At 33.3% G+C, this 14,480-nt stretch overlaps 1 protein-coding gene across 4 annotated transcripts in view; it reads left to right on the forward strand.

Moving 5' to 3' along the window:
• Nucleotides 1-14,480, forward strand: part of DMD (dystrophin) — a gene marked incomplete at both ends in the record, with an annotated part of 1,339,794 nt that overhangs the window by 608,400 nt on the left and 716,914 nt on the right. For all 4 annotated transcript variants that reach the window (XM_082008889.1, XM_082008891.1, XM_082008888.1 and 1 more), the window contains 3 exons: nt 75-236; nt 9,227-9,337; nt 13,770-13,943. In XM_082008889.1, the coding sequence (XP_081865015.1) occupies nt 75-236; nt 9,227-9,337; nt 13,770-13,943 (447 nt within the window). The remainder of the gene's footprint in view (nt 1-74; nt 237-9,226; nt 9,338-13,769; nt 13,944-14,480) is intronic.

The raw sequence follows: 14,480 nt of genomic DNA on the forward strand, positions 1-14,480 counted from the left end.
AGAAAAAATATGTGGGAAAAATGTATTATATGCATTATTACTGTGAATATTGATAACATTGTCATTGTTTTTAGGCTGTGAGAAGACAAAAGAGTCTTGAACGGAGTATTCAGTCTGCCCAGGAGACCGACAAAACCCTCCGCTTAATCCAAGAGTCTCTTGCTGTTATCGACAAACAGCTAACAGCCTACATTGCAGACAGAGTTGATGCCGCACAGGTCCCTCAGGAAGCACAGGTAAGTTATACAGAGGTTGAACTGATGTGCTGACTGGTTTTCTCAATCAACCAAAGTGTGTTTGGTTGTCCCTCAGCCTCGTATTAGTAACAGGGATTTGCAACATGATCAGTATGAAAGTGCAAGTAAATTTTAGGTAGGATTATTTTGGCAAGTTCAAGCTAATCTTCTAGTAAAGTCATATTTTCCTTCTGATTTGTATTATATACCTGTATATAATATAAAACTATATTATATACATCAGAAGATGTAAAGAACTATAAATGTCATGGAAGACTATGCAGTAATTTTTAAATGACAAAGATAAACAGTGTGACTCTAAAATCTAGTTCCCATCCTAGAAAGAAGAAACTCATCATCTCCACTACTCTTAGATGGCTTTTTTACAAAGTTGATTCATGGCCTAGGGATTATTACTAAATTATTGAAACATAGACACATTGTTAATTATTTCATGATATACACAAAAATGTACTTATATTTCAATTTTTACAGTTCATGCAAGTTTAACAGAAACAGTTTTTCCTATTCTTTAGAAATGGTTTACTGAGCCTTTGAAATAAAAATGTACATCTGATTCTCATTGTTTTATTCTTGCAATCTTTCCTCTGTAACATCTGCTTTACGGCAGCATTAAAAAATTAAGAAAACAAATGAAATAAACCCAAACATCTCTGGTATAAAGTTATTAATAGTTTACAATATTATGTACAGCAATTTTACTGTAATTTCCACCTAAATTTAGGAAGTTGGATTACAAAAGTAAACAAACAAACAAAAAAGGTTACAGGAAAATTGAAAACATATGCTTTATAATGATTTTAAAAGAGACAGTCAATTGTGTTTTTTTCTGGCATGTCTGTAAAGTTTTATATCATTCTAAAATTAGTGTCTTGTATAGACTATGATCTTAAATATATTCAGAGCTGAATATACGTAGCCCTGAAAATCATGTTTTCTCTCCTTTAAAAATAAAGGTTTCCATGGCTTTTGAATTAAAATGTGGATAGATGTACTTTTCCGTTGCTTTTCATGTATGTGTGTGTTTGTAGTTACATGCAGATATTTTTATTTGTGTGTGTATGAAATAAAAAAGTTATATTTAGAAAACAGGGTCATATTTACATTCAGTCCTATTTTGAAACAGATTCAAATTTATTTGGTTCTAATTTACGTCAGTATAAGAATAGTATCAGATTCAGATGAATTATTGTTTCAGTTTGAATCCTAAACTATGCTAGCTATGAGATTACTCTCGAATTATTTTTCTCCTTCCTTGAAATATGAATGATGCAAACATTTTTTTATGAAATAGGATACAATCAGCATTTTTTAAAGACGTATCAGTTTAATTTCTCATCTTGTAATTACATAACTCTAATATGTAAGAAAAATTTTATATGAAAGTGTGCTTTTTTTCTGGTGTATTTGGACACTTACCTTGTAGCAATTTTTGGTGACGCTTTATATATCCCATGGGCACATCTGGTTTATGTGTGTCCTCAGGTACAATGTTGGCAATGATTACAGAATGTAAAAGGACATAATTCAGAACTTCAGCAACTGAAGCAGCACAAAACTTAACCAACCTTAATTAGCACACTTTCATGGGAAAATTTCAGCTCAGCGCTTTTTGCAGAGCTTGTTTTTGTTCTTGAGATTTTACTGTCTGATGTCAAGTTCACCTGATTATACTATATCCACTATGGGAAAACCAGCATAGATGCTGCTGAGTTTTTCCCTTTCATGTTTTTATTTTAAGATGCCAGTAGGACTGAAGAAAAAAAAATTAATTAACAACTGAACAGGTTTAATGCAAAAGTTCTCTGAAGTTCAGTCATGAAGTTCTTTAAAATCCTTAGAGGGAAAGGGAATAAACAATCAGTTTTATGCAGGTAAGTATACTGAGTCATTCCTTTAGTGAATGGCCATGCCAGCCAGCTCTTGTGGAGCTTCTGCTGGCACAGCTCTTTTGTACAGCTGAAAACAGTTCATTAATATAAGATACCCTACGAAGTATCTGCACAGCTGGAATGGGAATCTTTCAGTCAATGATGTTGGTTTCAGGGCAGGGGTCAGTTTATCCATGCTGAGGGATTTAACAAACTGTTGGGCAATATGTGTTGTATTTCTAAAAGAACATATGGGAGAATTTGTAATCAAAAAGCTGTTGACAGTTTGGGAGCTCTGCATGTTTGCTTCAAAATTTCAAATCCATTTAGAGCATTGTTAGGAGGAATAATCTTTGGTTCAGCTGATTGGAAATGAATCTGAGTAAACACAATTATATTTAACTCCTCTTTCTAAGTGAAATGATCAGTTTAGTTTATTCAGAAAGTTGACAGAAAGAAAAGGGAGTTAAGTATGTGCTGTTCAACTTCTCCTTTGGATCATTTTTTGAATGTAAATTCTGTGTGCTTCTTACTCCACCATGTGGCACTGAGAATTTAATGCTAGAGAGCCACTGTCACCCAACTCCTTTTGAGTACAACCAAAGATGTTGTATTCAGACCAAACAATCTAACAGCAACTGAACAGATAAATCAGTTCAGATTCCTCAAGGTGTAATAATAAAAAAGCTGGAACGAGGTAAAGTCTAAAACAATATTCCAGAAGGAAAAATTATTTCTTTGTATGCTTGATCTCATGATCCCAGCTGAAGTCTCCTTATTTTCTCTAAATTTATCAAGAAAATACAGGGAATTAAGTTATCAACACAGGAATTTGCGAGTTGCTGACTTTTTTTCAAGTACTCTTCAACTGACAGGAAGCAAATAAATCTGTACTGAAAATATTACATTTATATGGCAAAATATTTTTCAGATAATTATTTGTAGCTTTGTTATTAAATAGCTTCTGGTGGAAGAGAGAATCTCCAATTAGTACATCTGTTTGGTGTGAGTGATTACATGGAGGGGTTATATTATTGGACAGAAAATACGCTTATTTCACTTCTCACTTGCATGCTACAAATGGCTTGTCTGTTGTTCTCCCTGTAGAGTTATGTAAAATACAATGTGGATAATGAATTAACAGTATTGTGTTTCTGAGAAAAGCAAAAGTAATATATGTTGCCTTTTCAGTGAACTCCTTGAATAATTTCAGTGCTGTAGTAATAAGCACTACACACCTGACTGTTTTCTAGGTGAAGATGGTTATTAATCTGTTATCAAAATACTGTTGTGCTATGTTCAAAGCCAGAGTTAATGTCATGATATAATGGCAGACTTGTTCAGTCGTGCAATGTATTACTTGACAAGAATAATGCCATGCTTCATTGCCTTCAAGCAAATATTTTGGGACAAATTCACAATTGTCTACTTAGTAAAATGTCTAATGTTAAAGGTATTTACGCTTTTCCTCTGCTGAAAATTGTGAGAATTATTTTCTTCAGCCATGTGTAGATCAGTGGTCAAAGAGCAAATAGCTGATAAGCATTATTCAGAAGTGTAAGCTTACATTTTGTTATGTATTAAGTTAGAATATCTATGCAGATTTCTGTACTGTACAGGTTCTCACAACTTACACGTCTCCATAGCATCTGAACACTGCATTAACTGTGCTTTAACTGCACAAACTGCCTTTGTCATGTCCAACTTATTCAGCTTTGCCTTGTCAATAACGTTTCTATCCTTTGATGATTTGCTCTTCTCATTTGGAATCTTCAGTTACTCTCTCTTGAAGACTAGTGTCTAAAACTACGTATGTTGTTCCTGTTGAGACTTACCTGTATGTCATTCCTGCAATAACATCATCTTCTATATGTATTATGTGCTTTTCCTCTTTTTTTTGCAAAGGTGTGACATCATTGGCACATACCCTTTCTGTGCTTTTAAAAATGGGTACTTCAACTTCACTTTTCTAATTTTCTGGTACTTGGTTTATCTTTTCAGGTTTTCAAAGGTAAACACTAACAGTTCTGAAATTGTTTCAGATATGTTTTTTACATCTGCTAGAATCATGATCTTTCCATTTATAATGATTACCAGAATGCTCTCTAAATGTTTTATTTTATCCATATGTTAGGCTGAGATCTGACTCCTTAGGTATTGCTAGCAACCATAAAAATAAGCAAAAATTAGGTTAAACTGAGCACCATTCTTGCGAGGTGTTAGGCTAGCTAAGTAGTATTTAAAGAAATACAAATCAGAGAACCTCATACACCAAGAAGAGCTGTCAAGGTGTTCTCTGCAACTCAAGAGAGCCAAATCTGCAAATTCATAGCCAGGCCATTTTGTTGTGAGTTATGTGAAGGACTCATTAATTACAAAGGTAATCTAGTATAATTTGAATTCATAATGAATTAGTTTACAAAATGCAGAGAGCAATTTGAAGTTCACCATATGCCTGAATCTTGTCATATTGTCCTCATCTTCTTGAGCCACTGCAGAACTCATAGGGTTGCTGTCAAGTCCAGGCCTTTTTATGCAGTAGATCTTAATGAAATCCATAGCAGAAAAGTGATGTTCCAGGCTAAATTTAGACCTCGTTTTCCTAGAACGAGCAGTGGAAGAAACTTAAGGTAATGTAATTGCCCTTGTCTTCAGATCCACCACTCACTGGTGAAAGATTTACTACTCTGGCTATGTAATTTTCAGTTCTTGAGAATTAAACAGTATTCAATTGCCCAATACTAGTATAGCCTGGTGTATTTTGTTGCAGGATGTGACAGATGGACAGATGAACATGGATGTAGTAGAGGATAGTATAACTGCTTAATTTATTTTGTATAGCATGTTTTGCATAGCATGTTTTGCTTAAAAAATATCTATGAGAAGGGAGCAGTATATCTATTTTCTGGCATCCTCCAAACCAGGGGGAAAACTTCTATCTGAGCACAAAATAGTATGCTGAACTGGGAGCAGCTTTTGAGAACCCAGTGGGACAGAAAAGAACATTACCCCTGGGCTGGGGCATGCAGCATCCTACTGTAGGAGCGCCTCGGAGAGCAGGGGATGGTGCCACAGCCAGCCCTCAGGGCTACCTTACATCTACTTTCCATAGATTCTGCCTATAGCTCAGGATGCTGCTGAAAGTTGCTAGGCAGGAAAGAAATCTTGTGAGGGAAGGACAAACCCTGCAAGGTCAGAGAGAGGTATAAAAAGGTCTTTCTGTTTACTATGTATAACCCAAGAGATCCAAGTGTCCTCTCTTTAAGGAACTACCTGTCTCTAGTATATGACCTGGTGTTTCCATAACTCTCTGCTTTAGAGTGGAAAACCTTTTGATGTCTTTCATTAAGCTTCCCATTGAGAAAATAGGACATATTTCTCCTGGAAGATTTGGCCACCTTTTTGTCACAGAATGGAAGTAATCTTTTTGTACAGGAACGGGTTTTATAACTCAGGTTTTAATTAGTAAACAGGAAACTAGTGAATTATTTTTCTGCAAAGGACTTTAAAGAGAAATCAGAAAAAAAAAAAAAAGAAAACATGCTTAATTCTAACGACTTTATTTTAACCTAATCCCTTTGCTGCCAGAGTGTTTAATGAACTATAATTTGTTATATTTAGTGTATTTTTTGTGGAAGTTTATAAATCAAATTGAGACTAGTAAATTGGCCACTCTCATTACAGTGCATGCCCGTAGGAAATACTTCATCTATTTGTTGCTCATTCCACGATCAACATCAACGTTCCCTGTCCCATCTTGGAACATGTTAATATGTGTATCACTTGTATCTTTCTTCTTCTGGATTTATCCAGCTTTTGAGAACTTACCAAATTTCTGATCTTGGTGGTATAATCAATATTGATTGCAAAGTAATTCCTCCCCATGTTATGAATTTCTGGCAACTAATACAATACAATACAATATAATGAGGTCTGGCAACATGAAATTAAGATGTCTTGGAGGATAGTGTGCACCAGTACGTTTTCCAGAATGTCTTTCAAACTTTTTTTCAACTTACTGATACTACTTCAACTGGAACAGTCAGCTGCTTTTGTAGTGTAGTCCTCTCAATGTTACTCATACTAAATTTGTGTTTGCATATTAGATGTGTACTCCATCTAATCTTGTCTTTTCAGCCATTATTCCACAATATTTGTTCTATGTATATTGTTTTTTTATTTTTATCCATTGGTTATAACTAAATCACTTTTATAACTAATACTTTTAATTAAATACACAAGGTTGGGTGGGTGGAGTTTTGTTTTTTGTGGTGGTGGGTTGTTTGTTTTTTTCCCGAAAAAATCCTCTCCATTGTTATGATTTTGCTAAATGTTACTGACTGGCATTTCTTTGCATTTTGTAAATATGATGACTGATTTTCTAATTATGGTAGCAGGTATTGATGGGAAGTGACATATAATCAAGCCTTCTAGTTCAGTTTTCTGTTGCAAGTAATGTTATGGAGTTTGTTTATATGCCCTGTTACATTTTTTCTAAATGCTGTTCTCAAAACATCAGTTTGCAATTAGGTTTGTGAGAATTTTCAAATGAGAGAAATAGTTGTGTTGGGTTTTTTGGCTTTCCTTTCTACAATTCAAGATAGGGAAGGTTTCTGCCAAGAACTGGCTACACTGCCAATTCTCTGCTTTTTGCTGTCAATATAGCAAGACTCTGCATTTAACTGTTCATCTTTTTAAAATTAAGACTAGCAATTAAGAGAAATAATGTATGACATGCCCTTGGGACTGAAATCTTTTTGTTCTAGAAGTTGTCCTTGTGAGGATAGGTACAATCAGTGCCTTTGGTCTTGTAAATATAATTAGGTTTTTTATATATACATATATAAGTGTGTGTATATAAATAAAAGTTTTGCAAACTGACAAAGTGACAAAAGAACAATCTCCATGCAATATCCCATAATACCTAATTGCTTAAACACTACTCTTACCTGTACTGTGCTGTTCTGACCTATTCAGATAAGAACTGTTTAGTTATATGCTTTCCAGAGTGACTCTGAAGTTGAACAAAGTAAACTGGAAAACACAACCAAAAATCAGTTAATCGATAAGGTACAGAAGCAAACAATTGAAATAAATACTGGATGTGATATAGTATATTTTTCTAACATTCAGACTTGCTTCTTCCTTGTATATACAGTTCTGACTTCCAAGAGGTCAAGAAATGATTTGGCTTCAGGAGCTAAATAATGCTGAGTCACCGCTAAAAATTTGGTCCATGTGCTGCACAAACATGGAAGATAATCCTGTTGCAATTCCAGTATGCTTCAAGGGGAAACTTTAAACTTAGTCAAAGAGAAAATAAATACTCCAAAATAAACTACTAGTAAACCTACGCTTGTTGATTGTATTGTCCTTTTAATTGACCAACTTTATTTTCTCAAAACTAAAATATCAGATTTAGAAAAAATTCTATTACTTCCTCCAAATACTGCTAGCCATTCAGTAAAGAGCCTTGACAAGGACAACTCAGTGTATGAACAATAGAAAATGTACAGTTATGAAAATTTAAAATTAAAAATTTCATCTAAATTGACAGCTTTCTGTCAGTCATTTTGCTTTTACAAATGCTTTGCAGGATAGTTTAGATTCATAAATATATTTTTGCAATTAAATTTAGTAATGACAGTTAGTAAATTTAGTACAATTACAATTTAGTAATGCCAGTAGTTTTCTGTATTTTTGTAAATATTTTTCTCTTAAAATTCACTTTAATAAATTTTCAATATAACTTGTGAAAAAATGCTTTCAATGTAGTTTAACATACAATATGTTATGTCATACAAGTCATTATAACCGTGTAATACTGCTATAAAGTAAGCAGCATACAGTGTACACAGCTTTGTGCTTAATAACCTATGAAACTATGATTAAAAATACCTATATATTCGTTTTTACTTATAATCAAACTTTAACGGATCAAATTGTAATTTAAAACCCCCTTTTTTCATTTCCGTAATTCTCTGTAGTCTTTTGAACTACACAGTTTTCATATTTTACAAGTTACTGTACTGTGAGATAAAGGCATATATTTAAACTTATAGGTAGTCTTTAGAGTATCTGAGAAATGCTTGTGTACCATAGGAAAAAAAAAGATTGAATATAAAATCTCTTTTTGATTCAGGAGTAATGGCCTCAAACACCTTTCCTGGTGGGAACATACCTTGTCTTTATTTCCTAGGGTAATTGTTCTCAGTAGTACTTGCCTAGCAATTCCGCTAATAAGAGGTTCTCATTTTCTAACAATTTAAACATAAAAAGATGTGAATTGCTCTAAATTATGTTGTATCAATATACTTTATGGAAATTCTTTTCATTACATTGCGCTAGCCAACACTGCTTAAGTTAATTGTTTCTTGTAAGGTTGATTTATGGTGAGCCAAGAAGGCTGATATTTTTCTTGTGATGATTTGATTGCACACTGGGTTTGCAGAACTACAGAACCACAAGTGTGTGTTAGAAAATGGATTAAGTTAGTGTATTAATGAACTACATGTCATTATGCATTTAGCATATCTACTGAACATAGATTGTGGTCAGTAATACGCCACAAAAGGTGTACTGTTTTAGATATAACACAACTCTGTGAGGTGAAGATGTTGTACATACAGGTTACTTTTATCAGTTTTCTCTCAACTCACCTGATGATACTGTGAAAATAATAAGAAATAATAATGAGGCAAAACACTTTTTTATTTGTATTTTTCTTTTCTATGATTAATTTTAAATTTTCTTCACAATGAAAATAGTTGCTTTCTTTCAGAAACAAAAAAAAACCAACTTTTTTTTTCCCAACAATTTAATCACAATTTCCTTAGCAAGATTATGTCATTAGTGTCAAAATGTCAGAGTTATATATCTTTGAGCAGGAGAAGACGGTTTTATTATTATCAAAAGAAACTAAACTGAATAATTTACAGGGTTGTGAACAAGTAATTCTTTGAATAATTTCCTCTAATGATCCGGTTTATAATGGAGTACTTCTGTTTAATATCTTTCAAAATCAGCTGTTCCAAATAATATTAACAACATAAACTTTTTCTTCAAACCCTGAGGATTACTTTCTTTGTTTTTCAATAGAAAATACAATCTGAATTAACAAGCCATGAGATTAGTTTGGAAGAAATGAAGAAACGAAACCGGGGTAAAGATGCTGCCAAAAGAGTGCTTTCCCAAATTGATGTGGCACAGGTATGCAGGTTTTATTTCCTCCATTTTTCCTTCACTCTTGCAAACAAACAGCATGAGTAGTACTGTTACTAGAGTATGAAATGTTCGTAAGGTATCTCTTCTGTTTTAGCTGCTCCTTTCCGGCCAGGAAATTAGAGTGCACAAAGCATACCACCCATATCTTTTTACTGTTCACTTTTTTATTACAGCCTTTCTCCCTAGTTGGCAACAGTTCTAGGGTACGCTGAGCTGGTGTAACCAGCTGGTAGGGACACTGTATAAGGGGTGGTTTGAATGTGTGGCTGTTGAAAGAAAATTACAGTGAGGCTTTTTGGTACAACTTTTGAGGTATTTGAAAATGTTTACAGTTAAAAATATTTGGAAATATTTGGTGGAACTGCACTTTAAAGACAAATCCATGCTGAGCAGTGTGTTGCAGTCATCAATTTAAAATGTTAGCTAATGCATTATTTTATCTCGCTTAACAGACATAGAAAGACCTCTTTGAAATTGCAGAAGAAATTGATGCTTAGGTTCAATACACATTTTTACTGTGGTGGGTCTGTGGTGGGTTCTTGACTGCTTTGCTGCTTTTTTTTTTTTAATGTTAGTACCAAAATTCCCCAGGCTGCAAAACAAATTGTCATCATTCATTAGGAAAGACAGAGGATTTTGCTATGGTATTAACAGTAAACAAGGCCACTTTTTTCTTCATCTCAAGTATTTCTAGGTATCTTAGCTTCAATTTTATATTTTATTATCAATAACATTAATTGCCTTTTAGCAGTTAATTAACTTGAAATTAACAACTTGAAATTTTTTTTAAATGTTTCCTCTTATCTACAAGACTAGCTTTTATTTGTTGAGAATATTTATGTTTCTTTATATTTCTGTTTTCCTTCACATTAACTCACATTTTGATGGTCTCTATGGCAGCTGTGATGTTTCTCATATGTCATCAGTGAAATGCAGGCATCAGACAACTCTGTATCTAAGTGTTTACAAATTCAACAGCATGCAAGGGAGCACTACCCTTTCTATTTTTTTTTTTCTTAATCCATCTTTGTGCAGATTTTTTTTTTTTCCCGAAAGGCTTCTCTAGATGACCATATGCATCAGTTTGAGTTCTGACAGATTGGTGGCATAATTTTGAGAATCTGTTTTGCTTACATTAGATAAAATCTGAACAAAACAACAAATTAACATGCTAAATGTAAATACCAACTACCAAAAAGGGTAAAAGCAGAACCCTTTGTTCCAAATATTTATTACTATATTTGATTTTAGGCCAGTGAACTCTCTTGAATTCTTTTCTATCATGGTGCAATACCTTTAGTAGTAAATCACATTTCACAAGATTTGTCTTCACTTTTTTCCTGAAGAGAATTCTCACTTATACTGCATGCATTTTTTTTGTGTGTGCTAAGTAATATTTCTTATTTGACATATATTTATTCTAATACTAGTTCAATTACCCAGACAGAACGTAAACAATTATGAAAACAAGTAATTGCAATGAGATTGTGAGATGGCTATTAAGTGACTAGATTTATCCAGGATTTTTAGATTACTGTAGGTTGAGAGTTAAATTCTGATTTTTAAACTTAAGGGAATAAAGATGATTAGCAAAATAAAAATCTATTTCTGCTTTAGTGATTTAAGACTTAGTTATTCCTACTAGGCATAAAAATGAATTCTTGTCTGAGGAAGGGCTATTTTTGGAAATTCAATAGTAAATTATTTGCAGGGAGAAATTAAATAATAGACATGTCATTCTTATTTCTTTATTACTTTCCTCTGTCTTTTTAACGTAAACACACCTGTCAGAGTAAAAAGATACTCAGTTGATTCCCTTCCCTTACCACATTACTAATTCCTAGTGATATTTTAAGATTACTTTATGTAATAAAATTTGAAAGAACGTTACATCTCTAAAAATACTTAATCTCCTGTAGTTTTGCTTTTGAATAACTACTTATCCTTTGCTTCTAAAGAAGACATTTTCCTCAAATCAAAAATGAATAATACTTACTTAGTTGTGGGCTTTCCTTTTCTCCCATAAGTTGTTGCTGTGCTCTTTATTTAGACGAGCCAGGTTTGCCTACTGACAATGTAGTTCAAGTACTGCCAACAATTTAACTGTTGATGTGAAGTAAATTCAGCTGACTACACTTTTCAAGTGTTTAAGAATTCTCATGTTACTTCTCACAAAAGAGCCATTTAGCCCAAATCCGTATCTTCAGTAGCCAGAAGACAGTGACGAGGTACAGTAAGGTGAACTTTTGGTGATGCTTCCCAGTGATTTGCAGCTAAGCAACTTCTGGGTCAGAGATATTTAAAAGCTCATGTCTAGATACTTTCTGAAATCTTTTACACTGCTGGAATACTCAACTTCATTTAACAGCTAGTTACACAATTTAACTGAATGCTATGTGAAATTGTCTTTCCTTTTTTTCATTTTGGTTTCCCTATATAAGAGTTTAACTTGGTGTCACCTTCTTCACGAATTTTGAGAAACACTTAACAATCATTTGCTAATCAACTTTTTGCATACCACTAATTTTACTCCTTCTCGGTTGTCTCTTTTCCAGGCTGACTAGTATGTTAAATTGCACTAAGACCTTTTGATATATAGCTTTGATTGTCCTGTCATTCTTCTTTATACAGTTTCTGTAAGTTTTTTTGAGATGAGGTGATCAAACATTATTCAGGCACAATATAGCTTTATGCAATTACTTTTGTACTGTGACAGGTACTTTCCAAATACTGTCTTTGCTTGTTTGGTTGCTTTTAAGATGATTTATTTTTTAAACTGTCAGAAATAAATATAAGTATATAATATAACTTGAGTTATCTATTATAACTCAAGCGAGAGTGCTAACAGATAATTTAGATCCCACTTGTATACGAAGCTTAGTGGGTTTTTTGTGATGTCTGTTATTTAATTTTTGGATGAATTAAATATATTTTGCTTGGTTTTTTCCTACAGATCGTCAGCACTGTGCAATCTTTCAGTGACCCTTCACAGATGGCTTTAATTTACTCTACCAGTACTACTGTCATTCTTTCTCTTTTCTAGATAGTTTTTAATGTATTGACCAACACAAATTGGTAACAGATACTGATGTGGCATTGTAAGCTTCCCACAGGACTTTATCTTCATCAAGCTGAAGTGCCACAAGAGGATGAAAAACTAATTAAGCATGAATTTAGTGTATGCAAACACACTGAATAAAAATAAGACCACTTTTTCCTACCTTTTGTTTCCTATTTTTATTCAGTTGTTCACTTATTTATCTAGGGAAAGACTTCCTTTCTCATTCTGTTGGATCTCAATTTCATTAAGAGTATTTAATGAGGATAGTTTTTGGAAGGAGCTGTTGGAAATTTACACAGTTTTCTGTGTTACCCAGAATAGTCCTCTGCTCATGATTCCTGCCTCCTTCACAGAAATCTGATGTAGGAAGCATTTTTACTAATGCCTATGTTAGGCTAATTCTATTCCTTATTACAGGTTGGGGTTTTTTTTTCAGGTTTGTATAGTATGGACAACACTGTATTGATATAAGGTGTGCAGGATTTGAAGATAAATAAATCAATCAATCAATATTAATAAATAAATCAAAAGTGTGTGCAGATGCTATTTAATTATTTATCCATTTCTTAGTGATATTTTCTTTTTTTTTTCCCAAACAGTAGAAAAACTTATTCTACTATTACTTTGCTCTGTACTTTTACAGAGAATTTAGTTGTTATTCAAGTAAATAATTAAAATGCCCTTTCTTTGCTTTATTTTTCATTATTTCCTCTCCCACTGAGGTAGGGATCCTGTGAGCAAGCAATATAATTAATGCACAAAGATAACAAATTGTGAAAATTATTAAATTAAAAGCCATGTTTGTCATAGATTTTTTTGCTTATAAATTACTTTATACTTTAGATTATGCTTTTTTAAATTGCAATAGAAGTCAATTTTATACCTTAAATCTGAGGGTTTTTTGCTAGACCTACTTACAGCCCAGCCACTTTATTTAGTTTCTTTAAGGGACTAAAGATTCACTCTTCATACCAAACAGCAACACAGCAGAGTTGATGAGCAGCCACTATGGAATGTAAATGTGTTATGCTTGAGCCATTAAATCTCCATTCTCACCGTACCCTCCAATATTTTGCATATTGGAAAATACAAAAACTTTCCTTTTCTTCAGTTGAGTATATGGGCTCTTTTGTCACTGGCTTTTCTGCATCCAGTGCCCTGGATGATACAAGAGTTTTTTTACTCCTGTGAAGACCAAGATTGTCTGCTGCTGGTATTTTCCCCAAAAGTTTCAAATTCTTTAAATAAGAAACTGCTGATTGATAAGGGATTCTAAGTATTCTGAGACAGGTCTAAGACATGTCTTCAGGGTTGATTTGATTGCACATTTACTACTTACCCATGCTTACTTTTCAGAAAAAGCTGCAGGATGTGTCCATGAAGTTTCGCTTGTTTCAGAAGCCAGCCAACTTTGAACAGCGCCTACAAGAATGTAAAAGAATTTTAGATGAAGTGAAATTGCAGGTTCCCAAGTTGGAGATGAAGAGTGTTGAGCAGGAAGTTGTACAGTCACAGTTGGATCATTGCATGGTGAATATTTGAAGATGCTGTCTTTCCATTTTTCCTGACTGTTCTACCTTTCAAATTTAAAGTATTTTCAATGACATTGTCAATATTTCTTTGGGAGATACTAGAAAAGACTCTGAAAAAGATTAAAAGCAAAGTTATACAATAAAAGTTATAGGAACATTTTTATTTAAAATTTGATTTTTTCAAGGAAAGGAGGATAGAAAAAAGAGGCTGATCCTCCTTGTCCTACTTCTCTTGTTTGCAGATGAGGTTAGGAGGACATTGTACACTTAAGACTGTATTCAATTTCAACATTTCAAAGGATATAACAACACAGTGAAACAGTTCTAACAGTCTTACAGTAACTTTTTCCTTTCTACATGTTGTTCTCTTCTTCTGTCATGCAAAGATCTCTCAGAAAATACCTCAGAAGCATGGGATGCTAAAGAAATGAATGAAAAATTTTGAAAATGTGGACTTATATGGAGAAAGCTAAAAATTACAGAATGTTGTCCTGAATTCAGGTTCAGAAACAAAGTATCAGTTACTCAAAAAATT

The sequence above is a fragment of the Phaethon aethereus genome (genome assembly GCF_964289735.1).
Source record: "Phaethon aethereus genome assembly, chromosome: 1".
Classification (NCBI taxonomy): Eukaryota; Metazoa; Chordata; class Aves; order Phaethontiformes; family Phaethontidae; genus Phaethon; species Phaethon aethereus.